The 16,049-nt window shown below is 48.5% G+C and overlaps 1 protein-coding gene across 1 annotated transcript; it reads right to left on the bottom strand.

Annotated features, from left to right (window-relative positions):
* Window positions 1–315: 315 nt before the first annotated feature.
* Window positions 316–14,617, bottom strand: LOC100896115 (fatty acid synthase-like). The gene is given in 10 exon segments (XM_078345515.1): window positions 316–1,716; window positions 1,719–2,661; window positions 2,663–2,935; window positions 3,167–3,358; window positions 3,360–5,580; window positions 5,583–5,910; window positions 5,912–6,483; window positions 12,999–13,111; window positions 13,696–13,789; window positions 14,605–14,617. Coding segments are annotated over 10 exon segments (6,096 nt in total). The 3' UTR covers window positions 316–369.
* Window positions 14,618–16,049: the final 1,432 nt, after the last annotated feature.

Genomic DNA, 16,049 nt, shown 5'->3' on the forward strand with positions numbered 1-16,049 from the left:
GTGGGACCCACATGCTGCTTGAGGAGTCTTTGCAGGGTGCACAGGTGCACATTGCCTCTACCAGCAATGCAATAAATATGCAAATCCAAGCGGAGAGCAAACCCAACAGGCGCACGAGGCCCAGCCCGGTTCCTGAGGGTGTTGCCGGATCTTCACAGAGCAGGAGTCTCCAAGTCCGCAGCTCTGATGTCCCCGAGGTGCCCTGGGAGGCAGCAGGCAGCTGCGACAAGGCTAACCCTACCTATAGTAGCCTCAGGGGGTAGTGGCACTGGGCCCAGTAGGGTCCCACCCGCAGGATCCTTCCAGCCCCGCTGCACAGCGGTGAGGGGAATGGCGGAGCAGCCTCCCAGGGGCAGGCGGGGGTGGGACCTAGGCCTCCCGCACACTCACAGGTGGCTCAGCCAGGGAGCTGTGGATGATGCTGATGATGGACTCCAGGCCGCGGCCCTCCAGCAGCGTGCGGTGGTCACCCTCGATGATGTGGACAGACACCTTTCCGTCGCACACCTGAGAGAGGTTGTAATCCGCGCCGCTCGTCTTGGCGCGCAGCAGCGTCACGTTGCGGTGGTACTTGGCCTTGGGCGTGTACTGCTTGGCGGCGCGCGGCTTGTAGTAAAAGGATAGGGCTGCGAAGCTCAGCTCCTGGCGGTCCAGGCCCTGGTGGCTCTTGGTGATCAGGTCCACGGCGGCTGCCACGCGCTCCTCCAGGCCCTTCAGCGGCAGCAGCATCTCCAGCACCCTGCTGTGCTCCGCGTCGGTGAATTGCTGCACGAAGAAGTACATGGCCTCTGTCTCGGCCTCAGCCTCGCAGCCTGGGGTCAGCTTTGCCCGGTAGCTCTGCGTGTAGGCCAGCACGTAGGTGTGCGAGCCGTCAAACAGGAAGAGGCGGTTGTTGGTAGGGGCCAGGCTCTGTTGCGCCTGCAGCTGGGAGCACAACTCAAAGGCCAAGCAGGCCCCATAGGAGTAGCCAGCCACGCGGTAGGGGCCCTCGGGCTGCATCTGCCGGATGCAGTCGATGTAGTAGGCGGCCAGGCTGTGGATGCTGTCTAGGAGGGCAGCTCGGGTGCACTGCAGGCCATAGGTGGGGATGCTGAGCCTGTAGCCCAGGCTGTGGAACACAATGGTGGAGCCCTCGATTGGGTGCACCAGGAACAGGTGCCGCTAGGAGCTCTGCACGGAGTTGAGCCGTGTCATGGTGGGGCCCTCGGGGTTCACCAGCAGGGAGCGCAGGTTCAGCTGGCTCTGCTGCTGGGCCGGGCTGTTCTTGGGCGTGGGGGATGCCAGCTCTGCCTTCGAAGACAGCTCCTGCAGCTTCCGGAGCGTGAGCTGCCTTACCTCACACATGGACAGTGCCAGGTCGTGCTCGTGCTCCAGTGTCTGGCGCACCTCCACGCCCATGAGCAAGTCCAGCCCCAGGTCCGCCAGGGAGCTGTCCAGGTTGACACCAGCCAAGTCGCGGATGCCCAGGATGGGTGCCACGGCCTTCACCAGGTCCCGCCGGCCGTCTCCATCCTTGTAGGCCGCAGCCTACTCAGCCAGCACGAAGCTGCTCAGGACGGCATGGGGCTGGTTCAGGAAGAGGTCCAGCACCCCCAGGCAGGAGGCCATGCGCTGGGGCAGTGTGCACCTGATGACCATGTCGTTGGTGCCCATTGCCTCCAGCACCATGCCCACATCGCCGATGGCGCCCCACTGCATGGCCAGGCCTGGGAGGCCGTGTCGTGCAGGTGTTTCTCGCAGATGCGCTCCATGGTGGAGTTGGCAAAGCCATAGTTGGTCTGTCCTGCTTTGCCGCGCCCATAGATCACAGAGAAGACCACGAAGTAGTCCAGCTCAGGACATGCCTCCCGGGTCACCTTGTCCAGGTTCAGGGTGCCGCTGTACTTGGGCTTGCTGATGTCCTGGAAGGACTCTGGGCTCTAATTCTCCAGCATGGCGTCTCTTAAGACTATGGCCAAGTTGAAGATGCCGCCCATGGGCTTGAGTTGCGTAGCCTCGGCGATGAGGCCCCGGGCCCCCTCCAGCGAGCTGGCGTTGCTGGTGGACACCTGCACCTGCACGCCCAGATGCCTCCACTCTCGGACCTTCTTGGCCTGGTAGCCTGTCCGGATCCCGGAGCGAGCCATTAGCACCAGCTTCTGGGCCCCGCGCTTTATCAGCCACTGGGCCAGCTCCAAGCCGAAGCCACCCAGGCCACCGGCGGCGACTTAGCTCATGTGGGGCAGGAAGAAGGTCTTGGAGATGGCCGCAATCAGCGTGGGTTTGGCCCCCTTCAGCACAGCCTCCGGCTCCTCCGCACGCACCTGCATGACGACTTTGCCAATGTGCTTCCCCTGGGCCATGTAGTGGAAGGCGTCCTCCACCTGGGTCCTGGGGAACACGGTGCACTTGAGGGGCTGCACTACTCCATTGTGGATGCCAGGCTGCAAAAGTGCTGTCACCTCCCGCCAGGCAGCACTGGCATAGTTGAAGAGCAAGTCCAGAAGGATCCTGTGGAAGGTCACGTTCTTCAAGAAGATGGCCATGCCAAGCGGGTGATTGTTAGAAAGGTCAAATTTGCCAGTTTCCAGGAAGCGGCCGTGCTGAGCCAAGCACCTCATGCTGGCTTGCAGCTTCTCTTCCGCCAAGGAGTTCAGGACCAGGTCAACGCCCTTCCCGCCTGTGCTTCTCGAATGACGTGTCCCTCGAGTTGGTGAAGCTGGTGCTGTCAAGCTGGGAGAATCTGGCCTGGAGGTATGCCTGTTTCTCGGCCGACCTCATGGTGGTGAAGACGTGGCAGCCCAGACTGAGGGCGATGGCGATGGCGGCCTGGCCCATGCCACCCGAGCCTGAGTGGATGAGCACCGTCTCCCTGCGCTGCACCCGCCCGCGCACCACCAGTGCATAGTAGGCTGTGGTGTAGACGACGGGCACCAAGGCCGCCTCCTCGCTGCACCTTGCCCAGCCCGCCAGCCCTGGTGCCCAGCTCTGCACGGTCTACTACACCTCCCTCAACTTCCGCAACATCATGCTGGCCATTGGCAAGCTGTCCCCTGACGCCATCCCAGGGAAATGGCCACCAAGGACTGCTTGCTGGGTATGGAGTTCTCAGGCCGGGACACCAGCGGCAAGCTTGTGATGGGGCTGGTGCCCACCGAGGGCCTGGCCACCTCTGTCCTGCTGTCACCGGACTTCCTCTGGGATGTGCCCTCCCACTGGACCCTCTCTCAGGGCAGCCACCATATTGCCAAGGGCTGAGGCTGGGTCCCTGAGAGCAGCCACTGCACAGTTGCACACCAAGAGATCAGTGCTGCCCAGGGCGCTGGGGGCAGGGTCCGAGGGGTCCCACTGGCCCTGGGCGATGCCATGCTGCTGCAGCCTCCAGGGCCTGAGGGTGGTGGTCAGTGGCCGTGTAGCTCAGCTGCAGCAGGGGCTGCGTGTTGAGCAGGCCTGGGATGTGGGAATACAGGTGACCATGGCCAGCCAGCACCTCTACCACCTTCATCTTCAGGCTGGGGATGTTCTCCAGGTCTGTGTCCACACAGGCCTTGAGTGCTAGGGAGTCCAGGAGGCCACTGAGCAGAGGGTCCTCTGGCAACTCAAACATTTCCTGGGCAAGCAACTGTGCCAGCCCCAGCTGTAGATTCTCGTTAAGCTGAAGCTCACAAGCAGCTGACAGCAGCTGGGGCAGTGCCTGCTGCAGGGAGTCCTGGGGGACCTGGGCCCCATCCAGTCTGGGCACCATCATCTTCAGCCCCTGCTGGGTCACCTTAGTCTGCAGTGCCTGCACCAGTCCCTTGCACAGCCACAGCTCCTCCTTCAGAGCAGTGTTCCCAGATAGGCACCCATCCTCCACATGGGGCGTGAAACAAAACTTCTCCAGGATGGGCGCCCAGTGTTCCTGCTGTCGCCGCGGGGCTGCTGAGGCATGGAGCAGGAAGAGGTGGACGCCTCCAGTCACTGTGGTCTTCAGGCACCTGCTCACCACCACATCAGCCACTTGGGCCTCGTCCTGCTGTGTGTACAGCTTCGGCCTGTGGGTGGCAGGGTCGATGTGGATGGCAGTGATGCGGGTGGGCAGCAGCAGGCTGCACTGGCTTTTGCTCAGGATGGACATCTGCAGCATGGCATCCAGGAAGGGCACCCAGTAGTCCATCCATAGTAGCTTACCCAAGTTGCCATCCAGGCTGGCCTCCAGGATGCCCTGGAAGTGAGGGCCATATTTGTAGCCATACAGACGCAGGTTCTTGTACACTTCAGCCTGGACCAGGAAGAATGGCTCCCTGGGGCTGGGGGCAGGGCTTTCCGGGTGGTCAAAGAGCCTGGGGTCAGGGTCCTCCCACTGATACACCTTCCCACTCACTATCAGGTGACCACTCTCTGACAGTTCGAAGGTGTGGGAGGCCTCCAGGAGCCACACCTCCAGGGACATGGTCCCAGTCTTAGGCAGGATGGTGGCCTGGTGCACCTCCACGTCCTCAAACACCACGGGCAGCTGTTCCACGGCCAGGCCCAGGGCACGGGCCAGCATCTTCCACACGAGGCACAGATAGCCAGTGGCAGGGAAGACGATACGGCCGTTGATGCGGTGGTCCACCAGGTAGTGGTCAGGAGACTCAGGACTGGTGTCAATGGTGTAGATGGTGGCCGATGGGGAACCAGAACCACTGGGGAAGTCCTCGGCGGCTGGCACATCCCAGGCCAGGCTGTGGTCCCACTTGATGAGCAGGGAGATGAGGGGCATTCCTCGGGGAACCAGGAACTCCACAGGTGGGAACAAGGCAGTGGGGTTGGCATCAATGCCTGAGAGGTGCAGCTTGCTGATGCCAGTGAGGAATAGCTCCAGGTTGTCCCTGTGGTCCTTCTTCATCAGGGGGATGATGGTGCAGCTTGGCTTCAGGCCACACTTCAAGACAGCCTGCAGCAGGGTGTGGGGCACGATCTCCAGCACCACTGCATGCTCAGGCAAGTGCCCCAGGGCCTCCTGGAACAGCGCGGGGCTCACCAGGTTGTTGACGTTGTACTCAGGGGAGCATGTGTATGCCAGGCTGGTGTGCCACTGGGCCTCGAGGATGGAGGTGCTGAACCAGCAGGCCTATCGTGGCTTCAGCTCCTGGATCATCTTCTTGAGTGCCTGCAGCAGCGGGGGTGCGATGCCCTCCATCAAGTAGGAGTGGAAAGCCATGCTGCCCATCCGCACCTTCTTGGCAAACACGCCCTCCTGCTTCAGCTGTTCCACGAACTCGTATACCGGGCCCTGAGGCCCCGAGATGGTCACCATGTCCTCAGAGTTGTGGCAGGCAGACACCATGCCCGGGGGACAGCGCTGCTTACACTCCTCCCAGGACAAGCCCACAGCTGCCATGGCGCCTTTTGGGATGTTGGCTTCTTTGATGTACTGCGCTCTCCAGTAGGCGGAGAGAACAGCTTCCTCCTGGGACAGGCAGCCATCAGCGTAACCACAGGCCACTTTCCCCAGGGAGTGACCGATGATGCCATCTGGCCTCAGCCCCATGCAGCTCAGCAGGTCTATGAGGCCTATCTGGATGGCGGTCAGGCTCACAAAGGCGTGGATGATGTTGTCAAAGGTACTCTCGTCTTGCTCAGCAGCAGCTGTGACGCCTTCAGGCCGAGTGGGTTCACAGCCTCGTCAGAGCGTAGAATGGAGTCTCGGAAGAGGCTCAGGCACATGAGGCTGAGCTCCATCCCACATCACTGCGTGCCCATCCCAGAGCAGATGAACCAGAGTGGGCGCTCGCCAGTGGGCACCTGCTGCACCTTCAGGCCACTGCTCTTGCCACACAGCATGGCGTAGCCACGGAAGGGCATGGCAGTGGTGGAGGCAGCTGCAATGTCATTCAGCATGCTCAGGAAGGCCAGGTCCTGGCTGTGCTGGAGGCCCTGCTCCAGCAGTTTCTGCATGGCCTCGGGGGGTGCATCCACTGGCCTGCAGCAGATGGGGCAGGGTGGCGTGTGGGGCAGGTGCTGGGGGCGGCTGTGTGTTGGGCTTCAGGATGACATGTACGTTGGAACCCCCAAAGCCGAAGGAGTTGATGCCCATATTGCCACCACGGACGGGCAGGGGCTGCTCCACCACTTGCAGCCGCCTGTCCAGCAGTGCTGGGATCTCAGGGTTGGGGTTGTGGAAGTGCAGGTTGGGGGCCCAGAGCCTGTGCTCCAGGGACAGCAGCACCTTGGCCAGGGCTGCCAGCCCCGAGGCTGTCTATGGGTGCCCCATGTTGGACTTGGTGGAGCCGATCAGCAGTGGCTCCTGGTGGGTGGCACACAGGGCTTGGCCGATGCCCTTCAGCTCCTGGGGGTCACCCACCTTGGTGCCCATGCCGTGGGTTTCAATGTACTCCAGCGACTCGGGGGCCACTCCGGCCGGCTGATACAAGGAGCTGATGAGCTGCTCCTGGACCTCCCCAGAGGAGAAGCTTGTAGCCCAGAACAGAATGACTTTAAAACAACTTAAAGACAGGTATCCTCTGAAATGGTTTGTGGCTGGAGTAGGAGCAAACAGCAAAATTAGTGCACTGAAAGGCTCCAAAGGAAAAGACTGTGAAATCCCTGTGCCTGTGTGTGTTTCAATAACTGATGAAAATGGTAAAATTATAGGAGAACTCAATAAAGAGGATGACAGAATTCTGGTAGCTGAAGGAGGTCTTGGTGGTAAATTTCTTACAAACTTCTCACCATTGAAAGGCCAGAAACAAGTAATTCACCTTGATCTAAAACTTATAGCTGATGTAGGCCTAGTAGGATTCCCAAATGCTGGAAAATCCTCTTTGCTAAGTCAAGTTTCTCATGCAAAACCTGCGATTGCAGATTACACATTTACAGCATTAAAGCCTGAACTTGGAAAGATTATGTACAATAATTTCAGATATCAGTAGCTGATCTTCCAGGTTTAATAGAAGGAGCACATATGAACAAAGGAATGGGCCACAATTTCTCAAGCATATAGAAAGAACTAGACAACTACTTTTTGTTGTTGATATTTCTGGATTTCAGCTTTCTTATCGCACTCAATACAGAACTGGTTTTGAAACCATAATAATACAAAAGAATTGGAATTGTACAAAGAGGAGGTTCAGACAAAACCTGCACTTTTGGCAGTTAATAAAATGGACTTTCCAGATGCTCAAGATAAGCTCCATGAATTGACGAACCAGCTCCAGAATCCTAAAGATTTTCTGCATTTATTTGGAAAAAACATGATTCCAGAGAGGACTATAGAGTTCCAACATATCATCCCCATATCTGCAGTTACTGGAGAAGGAATTGAAGAATTAAAGAACTGTATAAGAGAGTCACTGGATGAACAGGCCAACCAGGAAAATGATGCATATCATAAGAAACAGTTGCTTAATTTGTAAATTTCTGATAAAGTATCTTCAAGTGAGCCACCATCATCAAAGCATGCTGTTACTAGTTCCAAAGTGAATAAATTTAAATATATTAAAAATGATATTGATGGAATGCTAAAAAAAAAAAAAAAAAAACAAACCCTGGGAGGGCTGGGACTTAGAATCGTGGAGTCCCATATGTTCATATAGTTTGAACTAATGGGTTAAGGTCACTCTATCATATAAATGAACCCAGTGATGTTCTCCACAGTTAGATAATGGTAATGAACAGCATATGTTCATTACCATCTGCAGCCAGGATTCAGAAGTCAAGTCAGGAGGTGAAGAGGGAAAAAAGATGACCCCAGAAAGAGGCAACATCAGAGTGGTGGACAGAGCTATCACACCTGGCGGCATAGCTGAGCCTCTGACTAACATACAGTGATGTTCAATGTACACAATTTGATCATGAACATCTCTTAGTAGCAAGGTGTATGTGTATTCACCCTTGTACAATACATTCTTTCACCTGTGCCTCCCCTGAGGCCCTACCCTGCTATAGAGAGCTCATTGAGGTACAGGAGCCTAGAGCAAAGCTAACTTAGTCATGCAGATGCCAAATCTGAGATTTGGACCACAGTACATACTTTTAAAAATAATAAATTATCCAATACTATCTAACTATGGAGAACATCACTAGGTTCATTTATATGATAGAGTGACCTTAACCCATTAGTTCAAACCATATCCAATTCTCTCTTTTTAGTGCATTGAAACATGATTCTTTGCCGACCTTCCATATTTATAAACATCAGTATGGCACCAAAAATCTAAAATATGCAATTTAAAAAAATGTGGCAGTTGTAACTGTGAATTTGGTGGGAACTTGATACCTGAACCAATATTTCTTCAGCTGGCAAAGTGAAGCTCTTCCCTCTTCTTTATGAGATTGCAGCAGAATGCAATTTAAAAAGCAGGAGAGAATTAGGGATCATTCAGGCTCAACTTTATTCCACCACAACCCTTGTTTTTCAACCAAAGTAAAAGAAGCTCATGCATGTTGAGTGGCTAGCTCTTGGAGATCTTCTTGTTAGGATCCCTTCAGGAGTGGTACCATGTCTTCTGGCTCTTGGCCTGCTGCTCCATCCACGTGACGTAGAAGAGTCACAATGAGATGACAGACAGACACAAGTGCTACAAAACCTTTGACAAAATCAACAGCTGTGGGTTCCTTGCCAGTTACTAGCAAAACAAAGATGTAAAACTAAAATTGTTATATTTATACCATTAATAAATGTTACAAGGTTATAAATATCATACAGTGTATGAGGAATTCCTGCCGTCTTTCTTATAAACCCACTGTATGGATGCTTTCTCACACATGCTGTTCTATCAGGAACCATCTTCCTGTTTCTGCCAGCCTGCCTGATCTCATCCAAAAGCTCAGAAGAGTCTGGCTCTCACCTGCAGGTTCAGGGAAGCCCCAGTAGCTCACTCATCACTTTCTACTCTCTCCTATTCTCCACTGCAACTTAAAGATTCTCCACATCTTACCTCAAGACAATAACCCCATGGTCACAGCAAAGCACTGAGTATAGCCACAATATATTTTTTACAAATATACTTTAAATTACCTGGTATCAGTAAAAAGAAATATATACATATAGTAAAGTCATCACTTCACACCTCTGGCTGCTTCACTTGGGGATCGGGAACACTAATTTCTTAAAGATCCTTCCAGAAATAATCCTGTACCATTATATGCATGTACATGTATATATCTTTTTTGTAAATTTCAATTGAGAACATATTTTGGGTTTCCCATGACTACCTCATGGTCATGATTTGCTTGGTGATTCACCAGAATGACTCACGTAAGTCAAAAAGTTATGCTAACAGCTAAGATATGTCACTGCAAAGGATACTGTGCTGGAACTGTGAGACACAGGTATGCATAAGAGAAGACTAGAGAGGTCAGGCCTAGGTTTCCACATTCCCTTTCTCTGCGAGAATTATGCAAACACTCCCTTTCCAGCTGCAAATTGCAGAGATGTGTGGCAGGCATCTCCACCTCAAAAAGTCCATGCAAATCTCAAGAGTCCAGAGTTCTTAAAGGCTGTTGATCACACAGCTACCTGACCAACCAAGATGCAGGAGCCAAACAGGCACCAGGTATACCTCATGAACTTTCATGTTTATTTTAAACAATGCTGGCAGCTGGGTACATTCTGACCCACTGCCTGGGCCATAGAGAATAACATCCTAATCACTGACCAAGTGAGCATTTCTGATGTTAGTTCTCTTCCCTGTGGCTTCAAGCTTTCCCAGAAATTAAAAAGAGCTGAGTAAAACAAACCTATTGTACTAACTCTTTCCTCACTGAGCACAATACACACATTATTCTGTGCATATTGTGCTCAGTGTGTAGAGTTAGTACAACATGTTTTTGAAAAGCAATATATATTAAAGTTATCGGTAATATATATTGCCTTTCAAAAAGGCAGTTTTTTACCAAAATATATATCAGTAATATATATTTCCTTTCAAAAAGGAAAGGCAATATATATTAAAGTGATTTAAATATTATCTTATTTTTTCATGGCTGCATGTTATTCTTGGGCATGGAGGCACTATTATTTGCTTAGTCAGTCACCTATTGCTGGAGAACTGGACCTGTACTATTTCACTGTTATAAAAATTGATACAATTAATGTCTCCATTTGGTGGGGGATATGAGTAAGTATTCTCATAAGAATCACCACTTATAAAAGAATGAACATGAAAGTGGACACAGAGTAACCCATCAGCCTCCTTGCAAATTGCCTTCTTCCACTTGGAAAAGTTGTAATTTATTCAATTTATTTGTATGACATTGCCAATTATCCCTCTTGTGTTCTTTTTAAAAAATTACCACCAGCAGTGTAAGTGACTGTCACCTCCTCCCCACATCCTAAGGCAGCAATTTCTGATTTGGAGTCATGGGAATTTCACTTTGACAATTTCATCTGCCAACATGCAATAACATCTGTCTCTATACTGATGTGATTGTGCATTTGGGCTTGGGTTTAAATCCCTGTACCACCTTAACTAGCAAAGAGACATTATGCAACTGACAACCTCTTATGATTTTCTGTGAATTAATTGAAGATTTATGTGAAACACAGTAAGTGTTCTGCAAATGCTTGCTTTACTGGTTTATTTAGTATTCTAATTTAAATTGATAAAATTCTTCTTATTACTGTCTTGTGCTAAACAGTAATATTTATGGCTGATGTGATTTATATATTATTCCAAGACATGTAACTACAAGAAAATGTTTTTCCTATCCATATTTAAGTTCTAGGATACATGTGCAGAATATTCAAAATTGTTGCATAGGTACATACATTGCAATGTGGTTTATTGCCTCCATCCCTGTCATCTATATCTGGTATTTCTCCCCATGTTATCCCTCACCAACTCCCTACCCCTGCTGTCCCTCCCCAAGTCCCCCCCAATAGACCCCAGTGTGTGATGCTCCCCTCCCTGTGTCCATGTGTTCTCATTGTTCAACACCCGTCTATGAGTGAGAACATGTGGTGTTTGATTTTCTGTTCTTGTGTCAGTTTGCTGAGAATGATGTTCTCCAGATTCATCCATGTCCCTGCAAAGGACATGAGCTCATTGTTTTTTATGGCTGCATAGTATTCCATGGTGTATATGTGCCACATTTTCCTTGTCCAGTCTATTGCTGATGGGCATTTGGGTTGGTTCCAGTCTTTGCTATTGTAAACAGTGCTGCAATGAACATACATGTGTATGTGTCCTTGTAATAGAATGATTTATGATCCTTTGGATATATACCCAGTAATGGGATTGCTGGGTCAAATGGAATTTCTATTTCTGGGTCCTTGAGGAATCACCACACTGTCTTCCAAAATGGTTGAACTAGTTTACACTCCCACCAACAGTGTAAAAGTGTTCCTATTTCTCCACATCCTCTCCAGCATCTGTTGTCTCCAGATTTTTTAATGAACACCATTCTAACTGGCATGAGATCGTATCTCAATGTGGTTTTGATTTGGATTTCTCTAATGACCAGTGATGATGAGCATTTTTTCATATGTTTTTTGGCCTCATATATGTCTTCTTTTGTAAAGTGTCTATTCATATCCTTCACCCACTTTTGAATGCGTTTGTTTTTTTTCTTGTAAATCTGTTTTAGTTCTTTGTAGATTTTGGATATAAGTCCTTTGTCAGATGGGTAGATTGCAAATTTTTTTTCCATTCTGTTGGTTGCTGGTTCACTCTAATGATTTTTTTCTGTGCAGAAGCCCTGGCATTTAATTAGATCTCACTTGTCTATTTTGGCTTTTGTTGTCAATGCTTTTGGTGTTTTAGTCATGAAGCCCTTGCCTATGTCTATGTCCTGAATGGTTTTGCCCAGGTTTTCTTCTAGGGTTTTTATGGTGTTAGGTCTTATGTTTAAGTCTTTATTCCATCTGGAGTTAATTTTGATGTAGGGTGTCAGGAAGGTGTCCAGCTTCTGTCTTCTGCACATGGCTAGCCAGTTTTCCCAACACCATTTATTAAACAGGGAATCCTTTCCCCATTGCTTATTTTTGTCAGGTTTGTCAAAGATCAGATGGTTGTAGGTGTGTGGTGTTGCCTCCAAGGCCTCTGTTCTGTTCCATTGGTCTATATCTCTGTTTTGGTACCAGTACCATGCTGTTTTGATTACTGCAGCCTTGTAGTATAGTTTAAAGTCAGGTAGCATGATGTCTCCAGCTTTGTTCTTTTTGCTTAGAACTGACTTGGCTCTGCGGGCTCTCTTTTTGTTCCATATGAAGTTTAAGGTGTTTTTTTCCCAGTTCTGTGAAGAGGGTCATAGGTAGCTTGATGTGAACAGCATTGAATCTATAAATTACATTAGGCAGTATGGCCATTTTCATGATATTGGTTATTCCTAACCATGAGCATGGAATGTTTTTCCATCTGTTTGTAGCCTCTCTTATTCCCTTGAGCAGTGGTTTGGAATTCTCCTTGAAGAGGTTCTTTACATCCTTTGTTAGTTGTATTCCTAGGTATTTTATTCTCTTTGTAGCAGTTTTGAATAGCAGTTAGTTCTTGATTTGGCTCTCTCTTGATTTGGTGAATAGGAATGCTATGATTTTTGCATATTGATTTTCTATCCTGAGATGTTGCTGAAGTTGCTTATCAGTTTAAGGAGATTTTGGGCTGAGACAATGGGGTCTTCTAAATATACACTCATGTCATCTGCAAATAGAGACAATTTGACTTCCTCCTTTCCTATTTGAATACCCTTTATTTTTTTTTTCTTGCCTGATTACTCTGGCTGAACTTCCAACACTATTTTGAATACGAGTGGTGAGAGAGGGCATCCTTGTCTAGTGCCAGATTTCAAAGGGATGTTTCCGGTTTTTGCCCATTCAGTATGATATTGGCCGTAGGTTTGTCATAAATAACTTTTATTGTTTTGAGATATGTTCCATCAATACCTAGTTTATTGAGGGTTTTTAGCATAAAGGGCTGTCGCATTTTGTTGAAGGCCTTCTCTGAATCTATTGAGATAATTATGTGGTTTTAGTCTTTGGTTCTGTTTATGTGGTGAATTATGTTTATAGACTTGCATATGTTGAACCAGCCTTGCATCCCTGGAATGAAGCTTACTTGATAGTGATGGATTGTGGGGAATGCCCCCATGTGAGGCCCCCTGAAATTGGGCTACACGATATGGTGGGCTTGAGCCCAGGCACACAGTCTCCAGCTGAAAGGAAGTCGAGCTATGGGAAAGCAGGAATGGAAAAAGGACCTAAGTTAAAGATAAACATGTGTGGACAATCACCAGGTGGTCATGTGATCATAAGACACATTGTGTCTTTTAATTTAGTTCTTTCTCAGTAAACATGTGACTATCTTCTAAGAAAGTAATAAGATGCATTATGTCTTTCAATTTAGTTCTCAGTAAACATGTGACTATCTTCTAAGAAAGTAATAAAACGTATTGTGTCCTTTAATTTAGTTCTTTCTCAGTAAACATGTGATTCTCTTCTAGAAAGTAATGACTAACTTCTTCCTAAGATAAAGAGTCACCTACTTAATTTAATTGTCTAGCTGACCTTTCCATTGTATCAGATAATGAGACCCACCTGCTCGGTTCCATTGTATATCTGATCTTTTCTTTGTACCCCTTTGATGATGTTGTAAATTATTTTTCTACTTTAAGACTTTCTGTCCCCCTTATCTCATGGAATTATGATGTATGCAAGTACCCAAAAATGTATATAAACTGACTCTGAGCGCAATAAGTTGTTGGTGAAGCATTGCTTCTCAACCCTCCAGACCCCATCTATCTGTCATCTTTTACCTTCCACACACCCCCCTATCCAGGTTGGAACCTTTTTGCTGGACAAGAGTCTCCTGGCAGACGTGGCCCTGATAAGTGGTGACCACGAGGGGACCTGGACGTTGGGGACATCGGTGACTCAAGAGAGTGAGTGGCTGCAGTAGTAAGTTTAATTTCTCTCATAAGTATGCTTTCTATTGTTGATTTTGTATATTATTAATCAAAAAGTTTTTTCTTTCCTCATTGTACATACAATTCAGGATAAACATGATTTCTGAGTTTCATCTGGAGTAAAAATGGGGCAACTTGAGTCTAAGGAACATAAGCTGTTTGTGCATTTGTTGCATTCTATGATAAAATCCCAGGGTCATGACATTAAACTTCAACTGCTGGAAGAATTTTTGCAAATTATCCATGAGATCTGTCCTTGGGTCCCAGAAGGTGGTGTTTTAGATGAATCAGCATGGACTATTATTGGGGAAAAAATTGATCAATTCTGTTTTTACAACAAGGATATGCCACAATCTGCTGTTTTACTTTCTCTTTGGAGTAAGCTGCGTGGCTGTGTTTGTCCCTCCTTGCCCTCTGCTCCACCTTATACCTCCACTGCTTCTCTCCAAAAGCAACCTACAAGTCAGCTTTCTGCTCCTCCAAATTCAGAGGGTGCTGAAGTCCCTCCTGTACCTCCAGAACATGAGGAAATGGCAGAACGGGGCTCTTATAGTCATCACAGTGAGTATGATCCTAACCTGTTTGATGTTCCATTGACTGAAATCGTTGTTACACAGCCTGAACCTGCACGATCTGCTTCTATGATGGCTCCTCAATGGATGCCTGGTCCTATAACTGTACTATAGGACCTATAACTCTCTCTCCAGATTTTATGCATCAGTTTCAAGATTTACTTTCGCTTTGTTCACAGGCACTTACCTGCCGTTCGCATCAGTGTTATCTTGTTGTTCAGGACAATTCCTCCATGACAGGGGCTATAATCTTAAGAACCACAACTAATAATCCCATAACACCTCTTACTCATGCTCTAATGTTGCTGCAATGTGGATTTTCTGAATATGATAATTTATTCCCTGCCTTGTTTCCAGTAATAGAGGCGCTTGATAATCAGGGTCAAATTGTTAGAAGTTATCAACCAATTCCCCCAAAGACTTTAAAAGAATTGAAGGAAGCAGTTGCTCAATATGGTCCCACAGCACCATATACATTATCTCTATTAGAAAATCTTACTGTGTCTGCCCTTCTGCCTTGTGATTGGGGTCGTTTAACTAAGGCATATCTCTCTGGCGGTGATTATTTACTCTGGAGGGCTGATTATGAGGACCGTGCCTTTGAAATGGCACAGAAGAACCACCAAAATAAAATACCAGTAGGAGTGGATATGTTGTGTGGTAAAGGACAATTTAAATCTCCTGGTGCTCAAGTTATGATGTCTGAAATAGCTTTTGCTCAAATTAACTCCTTAGCTATAAAGGCTTGGAAATCTCTGCCTTCAACAGGGGTAAAAACTGAAGAACTTTCTAAAATCAGACAGGGACCTGATGAGCCTTACCAGGAATTTGCATCACGGCTACTTCAAGCAGTCAGGAGACTAGTGCAGGACAATGAGGCAGGAACTTTACTAGTTCGACAATTGGCTTATGAGAATGCTAATCCTGCCTGTCAAGCTGCCATATGGCCGTGGAGAAAAAAGGGGACCCTTGTTGATTATATTCGTTTATGTGCTGATATTAGGTCTGCCTATCAACAGGGTCTTGCTATGGCAACCGCTCAGGCCGGTATGACAGTAGCAGCTTATGTGAAACAAAAGTTTGATAATTATAACAATGGCAAAAGTGGACTTAAGTGTTATCGCTGTGGTAACATAGGCCATATGGCAAAACAATGTCAGGCTGTTATACCTAGTCCATCTCAATAGACTTTATCTACATCTGGCCATCAACTCGGAGAGTGTCCTTGTTGCCGTAGAGGTAATCACTGGGCGAACGAGTGCAGATCTAAAGGAGATGCTCAGGGCAACCTGCTCATGACAAGGTCGGGAAACGGCCAGAGGGGGGCCCCTCAGAAATTCAGGGCACCAGTTCTTCAGGACAGCTCCAAGTCAGAACCGGTAAATCCATTTCTCAGCTCTTTCAGGCAACACCAAACAGTGCCGGACTTGACTTCTGTGCCTCTTCCAGACAAGTATCAACTCCTGAAATGGGACCCCAAGCTATACCCACTGGGGTTTATGGGCCCTTGCCTGAAGGATATGTTGGGTTGCTCTTAGGCGGAAGTAGTTGGTCTATAAAAGAGTTACAAATTCTTCCTGGGGTAATTGATACTGATTATACTGGTGAAATAAAAATAATGACTTGGGCTCC

Source organism: Callithrix jacchus, chromosome 1, assembly GCF_049354715.1.
Source record: "Callithrix jacchus isolate 240 chromosome 1, calJac240_pri, whole genome shotgun sequence".
Lineage (NCBI taxonomy): Eukaryota > Metazoa > Chordata > Mammalia > Primates > Cebidae > Callithrix > Callithrix jacchus.